The following is a 21,487-nucleotide window of genomic DNA, read 5'->3' on the forward strand; positions in this document are numbered from 1 at the left end:
TGAAGGGGTATTTTCTAAACTTTAGGACAATTTTCGAGGCACTAGACGCAAACGATGAAAACCATGTTCTTCTTATCGTTATTTTGATAAAAACAAAGTTGTTTCCGATAACCAAATTTTTGGCTAAGAGTTTGAAATTGGTTTTTAAAATATTTAAATGAACCGCATCATTTATTATTTCATCAAAAAATTCCAAACTACCAAGTCCTGATGCTCATACGCACACTTACACAAGAACACCTTCACCGTCCTGATTAACTGATCCAACTAAGTTCTCAAGATTAAGTTCCTAATTTTTTCTTCTATTTACAATTATGCAACAATTCAAAAAAAATGTTGAATTTTTTTTGTGTGTAAGTAAGACGTAATTCCAAAACGTTTTGAGCTTATTTATCATTGATTTTGCGACGAAAATCATAAGCTTTCTGTTTTTTTGCACGATCAAGAACATTTCTGCGGGAAGAGGTCCCATTTAATCCAGCTAATCAGAGAACTCGGCGAACCATTTTAGGTGAAAATTAAATGTAAAATGTTTCATTTAACTCTGCAGATACTTTTACAATACTCAAATGTGTATTTTTCATGCATTTTTTAACTTTAAATCTCCGATCACGCTTTGTTAACTTTGCCGGTTGACCTTTTCTTACCTTGTTTTCGGTCCGATTCCTTTCTTTAAAGCATTTTATCAAGCAATTTATAATAGAATGGAATAAATTAACTAATTTAGAGACATTTCAAGCCAATTTACCGCTACTGTAAGGGAAAAATTCAAATTTCTAATGGTGTTTATTGTTTTTTACGAATACTAGCCATTTTAAAGAAATAAGCACAATATTAAGGAATAAATAAACAAAAAATTAAAGCCAAATGACTTTTAAGGGTCACCACAATACAACAATAATAAAAACTTAACATATGGTAATTTTAATCATGAATTTATTCGAAAATATTTGAGTGTACGATGACTTTTGTGGCGCGTTATTTCTCGGTCTCTTCGTTTTTTGAGACATTTCAGAAAGAAGAACCGTCAATATTTTTAAAAAAGTACTGGGTTGTATTTAGAATGATATAGGCATGATATGAAAAAAATATTGGACTTCATATTCGAATTCAGTTTCACGTTATTTTGGTTTTACTAAAAAATTTCAAAGTGTGCGAACACTTTTGGGAGCCACTGTACATCTCATCTAACGTTTTGCTGCTTCTAAATCTTTTGACTTAGTTAATTTTATTTCTATTTGCTCAAGTTCGAAAAAGGTTCGACACTCTAACAGACACCGAAAAATCTGATGATACCGAGTTACAGATAGGGTGAAGAAAGAATAAGTAATGGACAAAAATCCTTTTTATACTCTTCAAAATGTGCAAAAGTGCTTTATTTTTAGAACTAAAGCCTTATTTAATTCAAATGAACATGAAACACCAGCTGACCTAGTGGTATCTGTTCATAATCTCCCACCACTGCCTTGCAAATACCAACTAGCTCATAAAATTCACTCTGATAACACAAGGTGGGTACACCGTATTCATAGGCCACAGCAACTTTTCTTTTTTTCGCCTAAAATTCTTATTATTTGAATCCAAACTTATGACTCTCTGTTACTGGACCCTTGTCTGTTACTGGTGCCATTACCCAATTTGTCATTAGATTCTTAAAATTCATGTTCATTAAAAACTTCAAATCGCTGTTTCGAGCTTTGTCAAGCAGAAAAACTAACAACTATAAAATGCTATTTTTATTGGGTTGAACACAACAGTTGAAATTATATAATCATAGTAACAAATATTTTTTCGGGACATTGTTTTTCTATGAGATCGATTCGTACGGCTGATGAGTTATTGTGTCGCTAGATTATGAATATTCTGGCAGTACATAAATATCTACATCTTTGTTCCTCTCTAAAAAGTAAGTATCACGTTCCAAACTTCCCAGTTTTCTCTCCAATTCCAGCTTTCGATGTTGAAGCAGTTTGGTATCAATGACCAGAGGTAGTGTCAAATATCTTTTGCTTAACTCTTCAAGATTTGCCCTCAAACCCTGAAACAAAAAGGAAAACGTCATGTTTCTAAATTAGTTAATTTAAACGAGCTGATGTGTGCATCACATGACTTCCTTTTACTCCAATTTAATGTCATTTCCACATTTTTGGCAATTTTAATGTGATTCAATTGTTTACTCTCTAAATATCACCAACAGTGGCCAAAGTGAAACCAAATTTAAAAAAAAAAATCACGAAATTTGTCGCCAAAGTGGCGACAAAACTTGGCGACCAAAAGACTGGCGATATATCGCCAAGTGTCCGACAAATTATAACACCACTTGAGTTTACATCGAAATTAACAATGATTTCCCTACAAAAAGTATAACAAAAGTAAACTATAACATCACTTGAGTTTGCAACAATGAGTAGATATTAACGATGATTTCCCCCAAAAAAGGTGTAAAAGATCCCCTTAGGAACATCCGAATGCAACCAAAAGAGAAGGTGCACAACTAGACCCCACTAGGAGTCTACGTGCCAAATTTCAACTTTCTAGGACATACCGTTTTTGAGTTATGCGAGATACATACACACATACGCACATACATACGTACATACGGACGTCACGAGAAAATTCGTTGTAATTAACTCGGGGGTCGTCAAAATGGATATTTCGGGTGTCTGTACGTTTCTAGGCATATATCCAAGTGTGGTTGGGTCGAAAAAAAACTCAACATTAATTCGGGGGTGAGCAAAATGGAAATTAAGGCCGAATTTTGAGTGAAAATATTTTCGCGAATACAATACTTCCTTTTTTGGAAAAGGAAGTAAAAACGGACATCATTTTATTAGCAGAAAGTTACCGTTCCTAAGCCAGAGAATCGGAAGAACTGCATGCAATTTACCAGACAGTCCAGTTATCTCTGGCTGGATGCAGTCTCTGGATGTGATAACCGGACTGTCTGATAAATTGCATCATTTTATTAGTCGCTAAATGATGTATAAAATACATTTTGATGTCTCCCAGATCCATCAATTTCAAAGATTTACTCTAAATGTATCATTTTTTTTGAAATAAGTTTCTTCCATTTCCGTGTGATTATTATTTATTTACCTTATTAAAAAGAATAAAACTGCTTCCTCATGTGTCACAAAACGTATGTAATGCACATTTTCATATTCATGCTTATTTTGGTTTGACTCAACGAATGATCTTATTTCTTACATTCATTAACTTAGCTCAAAATAAGCCGTTGAGAGCTAAAGTTGTATAGGTCAGTAAAACAAGATTTTGAGCAATTGAATGGTTAAGCAATCATTTTAGCATGAAATACTACCGTTGTTCAGTTTTACGATTACTGTCTATCGGCATTTGGTTTAACCTAGACTTTTACACAGCTTTCGCATGATGTAGAATGCGGTTAAAATTAATTTCTGATGCAAATTATAAAAGAAATTGATTTATACCATTTTTGCTCAATGGCTTTAGCTTAGATGTTTTTATAGTTGGAGCAACTCTTTTGTTGAAATATTAAAAATGTTTCTTTCTTAAATAAGATCGGAGAATCCTAATTCGTGTTTTTCAGATTCGTTAAGTAGTTAAAAACTGCCTTAGAACTTGTCTTTAAAAAAAAAAAAAAAAGAAATCATACATGTTATTTTATACATAATTTCATACATGTTCTATAAAAAAAAATCGGTCATTTATTGATTTATTTTTTTCCCACTCATCAATAGCACGCGACTTTAGACACCCACCCCTACCCCCCAACAGACAGGGATGTCGAACAAGCAGGAAATGACGACACCTGTATTTAAAATCTCAATAGTGCCTTCACAATAATCAGAAATAAATTATGTAAGGGTTTTCAAATTTCCATGCATGATCAAGCCCTTTTATTGTTCAAATCCAATAGGCAGCACTATTTCGCGTAAAGTTCATAGTACATGAATAAGGCCGGTTCTGCTGCGGGCGGCGGTGTTAACACCGCCTCCCAACTGACCTCCCCCAGCCGTTCCCTCCCTCGTCGCGTGAGTTGAGTTGTCCGTGAAAGATTACGAGGTTTCTGGTTGTCATGACAACCAGAGTTTTGGGATGGCAACACTTCGTAGAAGTTTTCGGATGGCAACACTTGTTTTTCGTAACCTTTTACGAGTTTTGGGATGGCAACACTCAACGTAGAAGTTTCGGATGTGAATATTTTTACGTGAACTTTGAAGATTTTATTTTTGCAATGCTCCTGGCGCCATCTATTGAGAGGTTGATTTTTTTATTTCCGAACTTTGAATAATTTCGACGAATGGTTGTCAAGACAACCAAAGTTTCGCGAATTTAATTATTATTTTTTTTCAGAGTGTCGCGGTTGGGAATCGAACACGCGTCCACCAAAAAGCATTGACGCTTTAATTGACGCGCGCATGCCAATTAAGCCACCAATGCTTTCGAGCTAGAGGAAGTTAAAATGAAACTCAATATAATTTTCACATGAGGTAAATGCACATGGCGCCATCTATCGTGACTTTGAGTTTTTTTTTCTGGACTTTGAATATTTCTGCGAATTTAATTATTTTTTGAATATTTTTCGCGAATTTGATTATTTCAATGCTTTATGAACTTGGATTATTTTTCATGAATTTGATTATTCATTTTAGATTTCAAATATTTTTTACATTCAGGTCTTAGACTAATTCAACGACTTTCGTTCTTTTGATTATTTTCGAGCGTTTTCAAACTTTAAACATTTTTCACAAAATTTTTTTTTTTTTTCATAGTACCAATCAGCTTTAATATTCAATATGATTTATACGTTTTCATGTTTTAATCGCGTTATTAATCGTTTACACTGTCATTTTATTATTTTCATGCATTTATTATACTTGTAAAAATAAATCCCAACTCTGTTATATTTATCATTCTTTCGGTGATTCTTTTTTTTTTTTTCGGACTTTGAATAATTTCGACGAATGGTTGTCAAGACAACCAAAGTTTCGCGAATTTAATTATTTTTATTTTTACAGAGTGAAATAGGATCTTTAAGATTGAAAATAAACTTTTGTTTTAAGTTGATGGTCCCACCAACCAGCCCGGTGTATCAAATACACCCCATCAACTTTTTTTTTTTTTTCATCAGCCGATGCATACCAATGCAACTAATTTGGAATATGTCAAATCATTTCCTGAAATAAAATTTTTCTTAAATAAAATTTCCTGAAATAAAATTTTCTCAAAAAAAAAAAAAAATCAAATAAGGGCTCTAGAAGTGCTAAAAATCACAAGTCCCTTTAAAATGTGCTGAAATGAAATGCAACTTTTTACGATTCCCCTTCCGAAAATAAACATTGAATGTTCCCCATCCTTTTGAAACGTTAGTCTTTCTCCGTATGCTATGCGTCAACGAATTCACGCATCAGTGAACACGCGAAAACCACAAATGGTCAAAGGGGAGGAAGATACGAACTTCTCTCTCTCTCTTTCACACATACACACAATGGAAGGAAAACATTTCTCAAATGATTTCATTCTAGCGTTTCTTCTAAGTCTTTAAATAGTTTTATTCATATAATATTTTTTCTCAAACTATTATTTAAAAAAAAAAAATGTATAAAATAAATTGTCATAGTTGAAAATACATACAAATAAAAACAGAGAAATTGAACCAAATACATTAATTTTAACATACAAATTACTAATAATAATGAAAGTACTTACAGATAGGTGTTTAGACTTTTAAAATATTTAAAATCAATTTCTTGTATCATACTATCATATATCCAAACCGATTGTGAAATTTTACTTGCAAGTTCATTTAAATTAACAGTTAGAAAAATATAATTTTCGCTGCATAGATATTTCGATTGAAAGTTTTGCGACATACACTCATGTTTCGATTGCGATTGATACAATATTTTACATCTCGCACAGCGATAGTTTTCGTTCAGACAATCATGCATACTGCTCAACATACGCTTATGAATTTTACTATGTTCGTTAATCACTTTTTTCGGTTTAAATTCATCACGATAAACACGGATCATATCTTGTAAAATCGTTGAAAACATTATTTTGAGTAATTTTTCCATAATCATGCAAAAACTATTCACTAAGCACTTCGCAGATTCACTATGAAGTACGAATTTTTCATTGTTGAATATAACATTCGATTCAGAGATATCAACATGATACATTGTACATTGTCCTGCTACATTAAATACAATTATTTCATTGTATGCAACAAAACTGCAGTCTTTATACACAAGATTAAAACTGCACATTTTTCCCATGAAGTCGACGAAAGCGTGAGGTGAGAAATTATTTTTTTTTCCATTATTGCAATCTTCAATCATCATTACTATACTTCCATTTGGTTTAAGCACAACATATAGAAAGGTTCCCAATTGTAAATCATAAGCTTTTATCTTTCTCTCAGCAAATCGTGGAAGGGTACCTTTTAGATTTGCATCAACCCGGTCATCGGAATTAAGAATGGGAGACAACCCCATGGGAGGTCTTTCGTTCATATTGAGAATCTGATGGGGTTCGTTTTCTTCGATCAAGCTTGTTGATGGTGCGGGGGGTTTCTCAAACGTTGGAAGTTCAATTTGTTCGGCAGGAGTACACTTCTCGTCCACAGCATTCACAATGTTTAATTCACAACTTTCAAAAACAGATTGAGATGCGGTGTATCGACTCGGAACTTTTTTTCGTAGAGGAGAGTTGTAAGATGCAATTACCGTTTCAGGATGATTGAAGAGAGGGAAATCATCCACATCTCGAATCGCAAAACGTTTTGAAATTGGACTTGTCATGATATTAGCCTCACTCAATGCGAACATCAAAATCGTCAATGTTCAATCCTAAGCGATTTAAACCTCTTTGCATGGCAACTTACAACGTGCAAATGAGGCAATTCTAATCAGGTCGACTCATACGAAAGGTTGAAGATCACATGATCGAATATAGATTAATCATCACACGCGTTGATAATGATTACCCTTCGGTCAGTGATGATTAAGCACCGGACGGACACAGTCTGAAAACACAGGATGGTGAATCAGCTGATTAAGCATTGATAAGATGTCATTGCTATGTCCCTTCCTCTGGGCACGTGAGGTCGATGATTAACTATCTTGTGATTATCAATCAGAGTGATTACAGCGCCACGACTGGAAGTGAGGTTGTTATCTTGATAAAATTTTCATTCTCGCTCAGATTTTTGTGTGTGGTGTTCAGTTGCTCGGTGCTCTCTCTCTCTCTTCAAGAATGGATTACTTACTAAGTGCGAATGGTTTGAATGTTCTAGTTAAAGAACAATTCTACACTCGTGAAGTCGCCAACAACATATTCAATGAACTGCTGAAATTGCCGTTCCAGACTATCAATGTGATCGTCCATGGGAGACACTATACCCCAAAACGCAAAAGTTTCGCATTCGGAGATACTGGACTTGATTACCAATACTCTGGCACGTCGAACCCTGCACACGAATGGACTCCGGTGATGTTGCGAATAAAAGAAGATGTGGAAGCTGCGACTGGACAATCGTACAACTACGCGTTATTGAACTATTTTCCCGATGGGACCGCGGCATTGGGCTCGCATAAAGACGACGAGAAAAGCGTAAACCCCTCCAACGGTGTTGCCTGTGTGAGTCTGGGTGCGTCCAGAACGCTGACATTTGAAAGACGTGGATTTCAACCTCAAGAATTACTATGTCGCCATGGCAGTATGTACGTGATGTTACCACCTACCAATGAACTATTTACACACGGAATCAAGCCCGACAGAAGTGTGACTTTACCGAGAATAAGCATTACATTTCGAAACATAGTGACTGACGCAAACCCGCCTACAGCGAAACGAATGAGAATGGATGATGATGCCTCCCTCTTCAGTCAACCGAAAATTTCGACAAGCGCGTTACTTCAAGAAAGCGATGCGACAATGAACTTTGCTTCGCCTCATGCCTCAGTGGATCCCTCCCCCGTCGTTTCACCGTTTAGCGAAGAAAGTTCTACGTTCCCCCAGAACGATTGGCTGGAAAAGTTCCTTTTGAGCTCCCTTCAGCGTTTTGAAGAGAAAAAGATTAACATTAGAAGCTTGCCGACTGATTTGAACATTAGTGTATGCCTACGACAAAATGGAAAAATCGTGATCCAGTTGGAAAATACTGTTTCAGGTGCTGAAGTGAATTTTCAACCACCGAGTTGGCTGCATTTTTTAACAAAAATGTGGGACTTTAATTCCCACTACGTGAGTAGTAACTTTGTCGTTGGAACGGATGCTATTGTTATTACCAGAGAAAAGCAGTGCGAAGTGCATCAGTTAGAAGAAGTCGACGGTAAAATATGTATACAAAAACCTCCCGTTTTATTACGAGACGATGTAAGAAAATTTTGAAAGAAGAAGATGACGGTATTCTAGGAGAGATCCTCCGTGTAATGTTCACTATATTTCGCGAAATGCTTTGTACTGAACAAAAAAAGATTCAAGCTCCAATGATTGATGAAGTTGAAGCGAAAGAACTTGTACACGATTACTTCATTGAAGAAATGCGGCGAACTGTATTAAAAAACTTTGAGTGTGGTGGATGTAAGGTAGATCATCCCTCACAAAGAAGACATGAATGTATGTCGTTAACATCCAAGGACAAATACACTCTATTATGTGAAAATGAAAATATTTTCACTACTATGAACTTTGTCGAACTTTGCGATAGCATTTCCGAAAAAATATGTTTAAGTGAGACTCAAATTGCAATGTTTACAGTGGATTATTTGAAGGAGCGAACGGCTGATCTGTAAGTAGTTTTTGTATATACTATTTTTATTTGTTCAATAAATGTATTATTCCATTTAACTGCTTTTATTGTTTTCATTTGCATGCATCGAAAATAATAACGAGACAGAATTAATGAACTAAAATATTTTATTGATACATAGTATCCCATACAAAATCGGGTTGTCTTTTCGCCCTTTTCTTTCTAGGTGTATCGAGAGACATATTGACAACTTTAGGTACAAAAGTTGGAGTCACATCTGTTAAATACTTATTTTTCACAAAATGTTTGGGTACATTTATTTCATTTAACGTGTGTAAAAATTCATCTTTCCATGGTACATGAATATTTTTTCGATTGCTGAAAATTAAATTCATCAGATCCGCAATATTACTATTCGGAATGTTTTGTTTTTTATAAATAATTTGTCCTTTTTCATTCCATGATAAAAGATCGGAATGTTTCTTCAGGAGATCCAACAGATTTCTTGCTTGATGCAGGTAATTCTTTGCAACACTTTTCAGTATCGTAGGTTCATAATTTTCAGTTTTTGTTATTTTTCTTTCTTCTTCTTCTTCTTTTTCAATAACTTTATTTTCTTGAGGTTGGGTCCATCTTGGGTTGAATTCTGTCATGTTCAACTTCCTTTGCAGCAATTCTGTATATTTCAATAACTTTTCATGATCCGCTAACTTGCTCTGTAAAATCTTTAACATTTCACGATCCAATTCACTCAACTGATTTGAAGTGACTATATGTTTCAGAAATATTTCCTCGGGAACCAAGTAATATTTCTTAGCGTGTTCCATTTCCAAGAATAGTTGATAGTACACTTACAGCTGCGGGGATTAAAAAATTCAAAAATCCACCTTTTTGAACAACCAGCTTCCGCTTTTTTGACAATGCTAATTTGCGATTTGCTAATTTGCGCAAAGTTGTCTTGTGCTTTGACAAGTTCTTCTTTTGATGTTTCGATAGAGGAATATTTCCTTTCAGTGTGTTGTGACAGCACTCACAAATTGCTTTGATACATTTCACATCAATCTTTTTCAATAACTCTTTTTGAAGTTTTGCTGGACAGATTTGCAGAAGGTGCAGCTCGTTCAGTTGTTGCTTTGTAATTGTCATGATGACAAATGAATGTTACTATTTATACCCATTCATTTTTATAGTATTTTTCTCTGATATATATATTGAGTTCGATTTGGTAAAATATTTGTGCGCAGGCGCATTTCCTCGGGTGTATCATTTTTCAAATCGATTAATAGATATGAAAATTTCTCCTTCGTCGCATCCTCATACACTTCTTGAAAAAATTTTAAATGTCTTGGAAAAATTTGTTTTCCTAAATGAGTCACTTGACTCAAATCTCTCCTATTTTTGAAAAGAAGAATATAATGTGCGTTTAAAGTAATTTCACGCATTTCTTTCCCTTTGTGAAAAAAATTCTGTGTGATGAAAATTACAGATATATTCATATGATGACTTCCACGCGTGAACAATTTAGTCATGACTTCATTTTTACCGCAAGAATGCATTAAATCATCAATTATGTAAACCGTATAATTCCCTAAATACTCTCGGTAATTTGAAGGAAATCCTTCCACAAACGTCACATCTGGGATCGTATCATATAATTCTTGATAGATTCCATAGAACCATACAATTTTGTCGGGGATGATTGAAAACATCTCACGTTTATGTTTGATAAGATCGGCAACGAAAAATGACTTTCCCGAAGAAGTTGGTCCGGCTGCGACCATCGTAAAAGGAACCTCCAACTTTGGAAACTCCATGGCGAATGAGAGACAGACAAAGAAAATATTCGTTTAAATATATTTATTGATTAAAATTTGGAAATACATGAAAATATTTTGCTACAAAATTGTATACAATCTTATCATTACAAACATGCGAATCTATAAAAGAAGACAATATATTTTTCAAGGAATGTCCACGACATTTTGAATACAAATAATAAATACAATATTGACCACATACTGCCGTGACATTACTTTGCAATGTCATGGGATTAAAGTTTACATTTGAAAATTGTGATACAAAATCATCAATGTGTCCTTTGAAAAAAGAAGGCGGATTCCCATAAGAATCGAAAAATTCCAATTGTTTTCCGTCTACATAAAAAGCCACCCAATGGCTTCCGGCTTCCGTCGAAGTATCCACGTTTGCAATAAAACAGGTGGGGGTTGTATCGATGACAATGTCCTTCAGATGATCACTTGGGAATACACCCAGAAAATATTTTTTGGTGATTGGATCAGTTTGTAGAATACTTTGTATTTGATTTGAATCCATTTTAATTTGCAAAATCACACAACACGTGACGAGATTTTGTAATTTCAATCACGTTTTGAAATTCGGCATAGATCAATAATGATAGCGTTTCTTCGATGGCAGTGCTAAATTTAATTTCAACTCTCAAATTTCCTTGATGTTGTAAATTTAAATGAGGACCGTTGCATAGGTCTGCTGTGAGATCAAAATTGTAAAGTGTCGTTCCGCGTGCGAATTGTTCACGAGACAAATAGATACCCTTATCACTATTGAATCCATCAAACAAACTGTGATAGGCACGAATGTAATTATTATTTTTAAAATCCAATTCCATAGGTTTACTTGGTACGGGTTGACCATCAACGTAAATAGAGATGAAATTTACATCGTGGTGTGAAAATAAGAAAGGGTTCTTTGAATATTGTCCATTCATAGCCGCATTTTCAATGCATGCGATCACTACTCTTTTCGGCATCGCACCTAGAAATACATTATCTTGCATGAAGGAAAAACTTCCTTTCGAAATAGAATAAGTTTTGCATAAAACTCTGTCGATGGGATACTTGGCAGAACTTTTTTCTAAAGCTTTCGCAGGACCTAGCGAAACTCCAGGACTCACTTGAACTTTTCGTATAAATAATGACGCATGTTCTAATACCACTTTGTATGCATCATCCACTTTTGACGATAGAAGACAAAACGCTGCATTGCTTCGAGTCATTTTAATTTTAATATCGACTAAATTTAACATGAGTCGATTCTGTTGGAATATGTCACAGTGTAATTGTCCGATCATATCAAATGTTTTACTGTGTTTACTGAGCTCATATCTTGATTTCAATCCGGGTCCAGCATTCACAGCCTTGGGGTCGATTTCTTCAGGATCTTCGTCTTTGTAAAACAGCTCACAGGTAAGTTGACTTTTCTTGGCATCTTCTCCATAATTTAGCAGAGTTTCAATGTATGCACGATATGGATAAGTGTTGCTTGCAGATGAAATATTTCGTTCATTCAAACTGATGTCGATTTGTGAGAACAGAGAATGGAGAAATAAGTTGGTTGGCACTACAACTTCTTCAACTTCCGATCCATCGGGCTTGGAGGTTTTCGGTGATATGGGGGTTCCATCCGCTTTGACGATTTTCGCTTTCACGTAAATGTAGGATGCGTTGAGATCTGTATATTCCACACCGCTTCCAGATATTGAAAATTCGAGAGGCGATCCGTCTCGAATGCTTGCGATAGGGTGATATTCGACAAATTGTCCTTTTTCAATAGCAGCTTGAGTGGGAGGCAGTGTGAATAAGTCCAGTTCTGATTTCACACACACTGGAGAATCGCGATGAATGAGAGAAGACATTTTTTTTAAGAGAAAATATCGTGATGTGTTTTCACTCTCTTGGTTTTACGAACACTGACTTGTTTCTTGGGAAGTTTGCGCTTTTTATTCCTTCTGCCGGAGCCGATCATGGTCTTTAATTTAACTACAGCTTTATCCGTCAAGTTTTTGCCGGCTTCCTTCAAACGTCGTTTAGCGGCCACTTTGAGATTTTCACCACGTGAGACATCGTTGAATACATCAACACCGCTGTTCAAAATTTGTTTACCGACCGCTTTGGCACCCGACTTGAAAAGTGGGACTGCAGCCCTGAAGAAAGATTTAAAGAGTCCTCCGAAACCATAGCCTCTTTGATAGGGTGCACCTTGATAATAATTAAGACCATTTCCAGATTGATGGGTGTAGTAATTCTCAAAGGATTTTTGACAGCATTGATATGGAATATACATCATGAGAGGAATTTCTGACGAAAGTGAAGTTTCACGTACGACCTTCCACGCTCGAATGGCACTAACATTCCTGTGTTGGTTCTTATAACGATTTCGATAGTGTCAATAATTTTTCGACTCACGGGCAAATAGTGAGGTCTTTCATATTCCACGCTGACCATTTCTCCGTCGGAACCGCTGACTTTAATTGTTCGCAGGAGCGGAGCATACACATCGCCTATGACTTGAGGTTCGATAATATCTGTATAAACCATTAGCACTCTGAAATGTGCATTAGGATCTGCAATCTGCGGGCTGAACACGGTCTGTTCAACATTTTTGTCGCTATCGCCCCCTATAACCATTGGGGGAAATCCTAACATCTGCGATAATCCTTCATGAAAGACAACGCGTGCATTGTTTTTCACTTTAACACGAACGCGTTTCGTGACGTGATTGTAATTGAAGGAAATCTTATTATCATGATCGGGTATGTTGATTGCCTTCAAAATGTCGGATACATTTTCGTAACATCCGGGTGGAATATTTCTTCCTAATTCTTTTCCATCACCTAGATCGAATCCAATTAAATTATTCTCTCGATTCACATTATACCAAGTATGCGGGTAAATGACTTCTACTAGCGCACAATCCCAATGTCCAGTCAGTTCAATTGGGGTCGGTAGACGTGTAATAAAATGGGATATTTTATTATCTGGGAAATAGTTTAATGAGCTGTCGCTGGGCAAAGTCACATAGAAAGAGCCCATCTTGCAGAGTGAGCAAATGATATCATGTCTCAAGTATTTATAGGTCTGATAAATGCGAGGCTGGAATCCATTGGTTAAATTTTTCCGGATAACCGCGAAATTTCACAAAATATTCGGTTTTATTTTCCCTTCTTCTCTTTCGTAATATTTTTTCGACAGTATAATCTTCTTTCAGTTTTACTTTTTGCAATTCTTGAGGATAAAAAGTTCCTTGGATGGGTTCACCCATTAAATCTTTCACACGATATACGGGAATAGCTCTTTTGACACAATCAGTGACGATGAATAATTCCTCTGTCCAATTCGTTTCGTATCCTTTTTCAAAAGTGAGTTTTTGTTTAGAAATACGAACAACATCACCGATGTTGAAAACACACGGTTTCCTTTCCGCGTCCTGATTATCTCCATAGATCGCGAAATACACTTGTCCTTCATTATTCGTATTCACTTCAACAGGGGCTCTCTTGATGGTGGAATGGTAAGTAGTATTATAACTTTTTATCAAATCGTCTAACACATCAATATAATTGTAAGTATTTTGACTCGTAAAATATTTCCACATTTTGGTTTTTAAAGTACGATTGAACCTTTCCACTACTGAAGCCTTGGTTGCGTTGAAAGTTGTGAAGAACTTGACTTGATTGTCTCGTAGAAACTTTTGAAATAGTGCATTTTTAAATTCGCCACCTTGATCCGTTTGAAGTAACTTGGGTTTCCTCTCCGCAAAAATGGATTGGAAGGCGTCGACAATCTCTCGACCTTGCTTCGTTTTTAAAGGCTTCGCCCATGCATATTTTGAAAAAATATCGATGCATGTTAATATATACCGATAACCACGATTATGTTTCTGCAAGTTTGTCAAATCGGCGAGATCCGCTTGCCATTGAAAATCTTTATGATGTACGATGACGCGATTCGTCGGGAATTTCTTTCTCACAGGTTTGTGAAGCGTGTACGCATCGACTCCCGCTAGATAATTCTGAATGTCTTTCTTGCTTTCTTCTCCGCCCAAAGCACGAAATAATGCATTGACACCGCCAAAACTTGCTTCTTGAGCCGGCTTCAGGTAAGCCTTCTTCATTGCAGCAGGAAAAATGGTTATTCGACACGTTAAAATGAATCATCCTCGGAATGTTATGAGTGAATTGGAGGTATCATTCGGTTTAAGTAGAAAATCAACGGCAAAATCTGATTTCCCTGTCAGAATATAGATGATACCCATTACGCAGCATAAACTGAGATAAAAGACTGTAATCCATACAACCTCTTCTCTGGATGCCATATCTAAAAATAACATACTATGTAAAATTAATACTGTTTTTATATTCTCCTGATTAACAAAATCTTCAAAGTCTCAACAGATGGCGCCATGTACATTTACCTCACGTGAAAATTATATTGGGATGACAATTAGCGTACTCATATGTAGGTCTTCGTAGCCGAGTGGTTAGCGCGTGTGCTTAATATCCCTCGACTACGAAGACCTTTTGGTGTTCGATTCCCAACCGCGACACTCTGTAAAAAATAAAAATAATTAAATTCGCGAAACTTTGGTTGTCTTGACAACCATTCGTCGAAATTATTCAAAGTTCGGAAATAAAAAATCAACCTCTCAATAGATGGCGCCAGGAGCATTGCAAAAATAAAATCTTCAAAGTTCGCGTAAAAATATTCACATCCGAAACTTCTACGTTGAGTGTTGCCATCCCAAAACTCGTAAAAGGTTACGAAAAACAAGTGTTGCCATCCGAAAACTTCTACGAAGTGTTGCCATCCCAAAACTCTGGTTGTCATGACAACCAGAAACCTCGTAATCTTTCACGGACAACTCAACTCACGCGGCGAGGGAGGTCACAGGCGGAGGTCACACGGGGGGGGGGAGGTCAGTTGGGAGGCGGGGGAGGCGGTGTTAACACCGCAACACCGCCGCCCGCAGCAGAACCGGCCTTATTCATCTACTGTTCATCGTCAAGAACTTCTTTTAGAATATGTGGAATGTCTCATTTGAGAATAAAAGCATCTTTGATTTGATATCATTGACGTTTTTAAAATTAAAAAGCATTAAACAGTATTAACAACGGCAGAATTTAAAGATTTTCATCCAGGAAATCAGTTAATTCTAGAAAAAACCTAATTTCCACGGAAAAACTCTTAAGAAATCACAAGATTTTGTATACGTAGTTCTTTTTTTTTCTTCTTCGTTTAAACTTGAAAACGGGCATTTGTTTTTAAATCATTATTTAAATTTAAAAAATGGGGGGGGGGATACCTGTATACGAATAATCTGAAAGAATATATGCAGCAACACGTTTTGTGCACAGCTAAGTAAGCGTATTTATCTCAAGACGAATTTCTTTTTCAGTATTTATAACTTAGCAGTAAATTTCAGTCTTTTTGAACATCCAGAAGCAAGCCTATATCACAAACCTTAATTAACTGATCCTTCTCCTCTTCAGTTAACATTCTAGGTCGTTCAACAGCATTCTCCTTCATAAATACTTCTCTAGCATAATCTAAATCTTCTTTTCGTTTAACAAGATATTTGGGCATCTTACCAAACTCCTAGGGAAAAAGAAAATGAAGTATTGTATTTAAAAACATTATCATAATAGTTGAATGAATAATCTAGTAGTTTTCATCTCAAGAATTTGACTAAGAATCAAGATTCCGTGGTCTTAATGCTTCGATATTTTTAAGTGTGTGTCACATTTACAAAAAAAAATTTTTTGTTTGTTTCTAATGGGACTGCCTATTTGTGCGTCTTGTCATTTACAGACTTGGTGCGTTACCCAGGGTGCATTCCAATCCATCCATTTTTCCATGAGGTTTCTTTATCGGAGGATTACCATTGCCATTGGAGAATTTTAACGCAGAGTGTCTACATCTTACTAAAGTCACGAGTTTGAAAATTGGTCACAAAAGTCCAGAAAATTTTTCACCTTTGTAAAAAAACCCCACCTAAGGTCACTTTCAATGTTAAAAAACACTAATCTCAACGCCATGGTCCCGCTTTACTCGATATTTTTCCTGTGTATGCTAATGAAGAAAATTTTAAAAAGGGCGTAGTTTCGAAACTATTTACATGTGACCACAAAATTGTGTAAATTAGAGTTAATTTTACTGACTTAGAATAATATCTCAAAAACTCATTTCTTTGCAGATACTACCCTTTTACCTTCCAACAGCAGTACTTTTCTCCGCACACACACCACTACTTAGCTGTAAGCCTTAGGTTCCACCGTCCGGGGGGTCCTCGTAGCGGGGCCCCCGCACGGCTGGGTGCGACGGTCGATAGTCGTCTGGGCTACGGACGGTCTTGGTGCTTATTGCGCCGGGGACGATCTCCGCGCTGAGCGTCAGCCCAGCTGGGAGTTTACCCCTTAATGTGTGAACCTTGCTCGCCATGAGATAGCAAGATTCACACATTAAGGGGTAAACTCCCAGCTGGAATAAGAAGGACTTTGTAACCATGACAGATTTAACGTGCACCAGTTCCCATCAGCGATACGAAGGGTTTCCGACCGTCCAGTATGGAACTCGCAACCCATCGACCACGATCCTGGCGCATAACCGATGGGTTCACTTCTGCCTATTGAGAATACTGCTCTTAAACCACCAAAAAACGAGAAAGGGGTATTGAACATGGTGAAAAGGGAAAAAGAATCACATTTTTAAAAAATGCCTTACCTTTTTCATGCTGAATTTAGGGACCAAACCAGAAAATTCGAGCAGAAAGACGTCTCCTTTTCTTGTGTCCACTGTTTTTCTGGCAGGCATCATGGCGGGCTTCCTCAGTGCATTCAGCACATTGAACTTGATGAAGTCTCTTTTGTCATGCATCAAAGGAGAGATGTCATCGAGTTTGGGAATAGGGGGCTTTTTGTGTTCTTTTTTTATACACGAGCAAGGTGGAATTTCTAAGATGACAGAAAAAAATATATGTAAGAAAAACCTAATTCTGACATAATTTTGTTTTAAGTCAATCATTTGAGAAAATGAACTATTGTGAAACAATGGGGTGGTTTCCTTCAGTCAAAAGTACTTCTTTTAGTCATTGAAATGGATAGAATGAGCAAAAAAAAAAAAAATAATAATAACATGCACCCAAAAAATACTTTAATTTTTCCAACAATTTTTTTTTAATTAATTTTTTAAAATGTCCGATTTTTCAAACAAGGCGTGGTCTTGATGACGTCACAAAGATGCACTTTGCCACATCTTTCTACTACGTTTCCAGGTTATGATAATCAAGCAGCGAAATAAAATTGCGCTCTACGCTTGCTATCAACCATATCGTTGCCAAATACACGTGAGTAAAGATGCGAATTAAATATTTTGCTCCGTGAATGGCAACACTGAATGGCATTTCATCATTTGTGATGTCATTGGCAGAAGACGTAAACAATGAAAGCGCTCCGATTTAAGCTATTTTTCAAAAGTATTAAACGTAAACAAATTTATCAAAAAAATGGTCAGATCCTATGTTTTTAAGCATGCTCTTTCAGAATTTTTTTTTTTTTAAATTTTAAAACGACCCCATTAATGACATGCTTCTTTTCATTCTTTTTTTTTTTTTTTTTCGAGCGATCATGAATTGCTTATTATTCTCACTTGACTAAAGTTGATGTTGCTCTGATTTTTCAGATTGCCATGACGACGAGAATAAGTCTAGCTCTTTGTTTTAATATTTATACAGAGGACAAATGTTCGTCGCCATGGTTACACAAATCGTTTGCGTTCATTAAAGGCTCAACTTGAACATGAAACTTGACTCTGTGAACTCCACTGTCCACTGGCCTCCGCGAGCGGTACCCATCGGCGGTGGTGTCTGGGCCCTACACACACACACACGCCTGCAACCACACCCATTCATACACACACTCGTGATTGCGAAAACCATAATTTGAATTCAAGATAGCAAAAATTCAAATTTTCTTCTTTTTTTTCTTAAAGCCTTTTTTAATACAAAAAAAATCTAAAGCTTTAACAATAAATTAATGATCTCTCACAAATTACTGCAACAGAGTCAAAGTACTAGACAAAACTTTTAAGTTAACAACCTTAGTGATGGCATAACATAAATTTCGTTTTAAAATTTTTACCTTTTTTCTTGGCGCTTCTACTTCGCTTTTTCAGATAATCCTCAGGATTGGAGACGGTTTTTACAAAACCCATTGTTTGGTGAGGCATTTTCACAGACTCGTAAAACTTTTTTGTCGATGGATTAAACTTAGATTGATATCTAAAAGAACAAGATTATCGTTTAGTAGCACATCTAAATCTATTGCAATAGCTAATGTCATAAACTATCTCAGAGATTAAATGACACATTTCAAATTCTAGTTCTGTTAGCTGCTCAGAGAATAAATTTTAAATAAATTACCATCAAGCTGTGAATGCTTATGTATGAATGCAAAAAAGGAAAAAATATGCATAGGATTCTATAGTGTTCCTTGACTTAGCCACATTGTTACCGATAGCATAATGAAACAAAGACCAATGGCAAAATCTCTTGCTACAAACTATTAAATCACGTAACTGACTTTGTTTAATTTTCTGTATTATTATTATTATTATTATTATTATTTTACATTTTTGATTGAGTAAATATCAATTTTTAAACAGATATAATATAAACTCCTATTGGTGACTGGGGATATTTCGATTATTGGGAATCTGGCGATCTTTCTTTATTGGCGTCAATTTTTGGCTCCAGCGCCTGCACGTGAGGTATTTTTCTTCGCAAATCTAAACAAAGAGACCGGAAACATCTATTAACATAGGGTTACTATAAATCAGCAGCGTTAGCAAAATAAAATTACTTTTGCCAAAAATGAGACGAGCGCACCAGATTCCCAATTATCGAAATATCCCCAAAAATAGTAACAAAAAGAACTGAGCTGTCAACAATCGAATTAAAACAAAACCTGACGTTTTTCAAGGATAAAATCTGGAGTAAACGTGTGGAACACAACCAAAACACGGCATAGACTGATGTTCATTGATTGCTGGAGTTATGTATGAATTAATTTCATCATAAGTTTTGCTGTCAAAAAAGAAACTCTTATCACAGACGTTGTTAATAAATAGTTTAAGATCTACTGAATTATAAAAGCATTTTCTCACCTTGTATGAGACTTCTGAGTTTCTGTGGAGTCGGTGATCAAGTTGTAGATACTTTCTTCGGGAACTTGAATTTCTTTGAACTTTTTACCTACTATAATACGGTTAAAAGTGGTCATCTCTGAAAATAATCAGCATGAGCTGAGGTAAAATGAAAATATATTTTTACGGGTAACTCGTATGACAGATGGAAGCTTACTGTGCGGTGAAAATTTTGTTTTTGGTTTATGCGTTGCCATGGTTTCAACTGAAGTGTCGCAGTCGCAGTGAATCAAGACTTGGAGAAAGAGAAGTACAGCTTTGAGAAAAATATGACTTTAACCTACCTTTTATCGTTTCTGAAACTGAAATGTATTGAATGGCTTGAGTGCAGAATGGGGTACTTTAAAGATACCGTGTATTTATTATAGATGTAGTTATAATACAGTTAGGCTAAACCAATAATTACCAATTAATTAAAATTACCAGTAATGAGAAAATTACATTAAATTGGAGTAAAAGGAAGTCATGTGAGGCACACATCTGCTCGTCTTTTTTTTTATTTTTTTTTAAATTTCTTTTAAGCCATTGAAGCGGTGTTGTACTTTGCATTTTCAACACTTTGAACGAATTCTTCATTTCCGCAAAGGAAGTGGCTCATTATGAAAGCAATCTTCTTGAGATGTTGTAGGGGACATAACACTTTTTGTTATAATGTGAGTGGCAACATTCAATATAAAAAAATGCGAGTTATTGAAAATGGTTGTAGACGTTTTTCCATAAAAATGGCAGCCGCTGGGAATAGAATAAAAGTGTTGTAATGTAAAAGTTGACTTTGTTTTTTTTGCGTATTAAGTTTTTATATTATGTAAAGAAATACTAGCGGCCACATTTTTTTGGTGACCCGGACTTTCTTTTAATATGATGTCAAGTTCTGAAAAAAATGAAAACTCGAAGACTGAAAGCCAGTCAGATAGCGGTAAGTCTTCCGAAGCTATGAAGGTGAGCATAAAAATTCCCCCATTTTGGACTGAAAAACCTGAAATTTGGTTTTTTCAAATAGAAGCGCAGTTCCAAATTAATAATATAACAAATGAAGCAACTAAATTTAATTACATCGTTTCGCAGATAGAGCCGAAATATTTAGAAACTATATGGGACATTATCGCTGATAAATCCGAGAATAAATATTCACTTACAAAAGAACGTTTGTTAAATTTATTCAAAGAAAGCGAAAGCAAACGATTGAAACGTCTTTTTGCTGGCGTGGAAATCGGTGACTTAAAGCCAAGTCATCTGTTGCATAAAATGAAATCTTTGGCGACTAATGACATTTCTGAGACTGTAATGAAAACATTATGGATGGAAAAACTTCCGCATCATATTAAGCATATATTGGCGGTTAGTGATGAAAATATCGATAAACTGGCGATTATGGCTGATAAGATTATTGACATTCATCCACAGACTGAATTATACGAAGCCCATTCAAGTGAAAATAAGGACTCTGGCGCGTCGCCAAATACTGTTTCGCTATTATTAGAAAAGGTATCTCTGTTAGAACGGCGGATTGAAGAGTTGCATTTTCATCGCCAAGCAAATGAAAGAAGCCGTAGTACAGAAAGAAATAACCGATCATTTTCAAGAGACAGAAGTAGAAGTCGGAAGCGTTATAACCCAAAAGGAAAATTGTGCTACTATCACTTTACTTTTGGATCAAGATGCTTTCCGGAAAAATGTAAACCACCATGTAACTGGAAAAACCAGGAAAACTCCCATGCGCAGCAGAATCAGA

General features: G+C 35.8%; 1 protein-coding gene across 1 annotated transcript; it reads right to left on the bottom strand.

Moving 5' to 3' along the window:
* Nucleotides 1-1,749: 1,749 nt before the first annotated feature.
* On the bottom strand, nucleotides 1,750-19,832 carry LOC129217501 (enkurin-like). The gene is made up of 5 exons (XM_054851813.1): nucleotides 19,717-19,832; nucleotides 18,693-18,832; nucleotides 17,278-17,507; nucleotides 16,018-16,152; nucleotides 1,750-2,038 (listed from the first exon to the last, which is right to left on the bottom strand). The coding sequence occupies exons 1-5, from the start codon at nucleotides 19,830-19,832 to the stop codon at nucleotides 1,853-1,855; spliced, it is 807 nt and encodes a 268-aa protein (XP_054707788.1). The 3' UTR covers nucleotides 1,750-1,852.
* Nucleotides 19,833-21,487: the final 1,655 nt, after the last annotated feature.

Source organism: Uloborus diversus, chromosome 2 (assembly GCF_026930045.1).
Source record: "Uloborus diversus isolate 005 chromosome 2, Udiv.v.3.1, whole genome shotgun sequence".
In the NCBI taxonomy this organism is placed as follows: Eukaryota; Metazoa; Arthropoda; class Arachnida; order Araneae; family Uloboridae; genus Uloborus; species Uloborus diversus.

Excerpts from the sequence above, each read along its gene's own strand:
- LOC129217501 (XM_054851813.1), bottom strand. The coding sequence starts at position 19,832 with ATGACCACTTTTAACCGTATTATAGTAGGTAAAAAGTTCAAAGAAATT. Across the intron at positions 17,508-18,692 it reads TAGAAGCGCCAAGAAAAAAG|AAATTCCACCTTGCTCGTGT; the intron begins GTAAAAATTTTA and ends CTGTCATCTTAG. Across the intron at positions 16,153-17,277 it reads CTAAATTCAGCATGAAAAAG|GAGTTTGGTAAGATGCCCAA; the intron begins GTAAGGCATTTT and ends CTTTTTCCCTAG.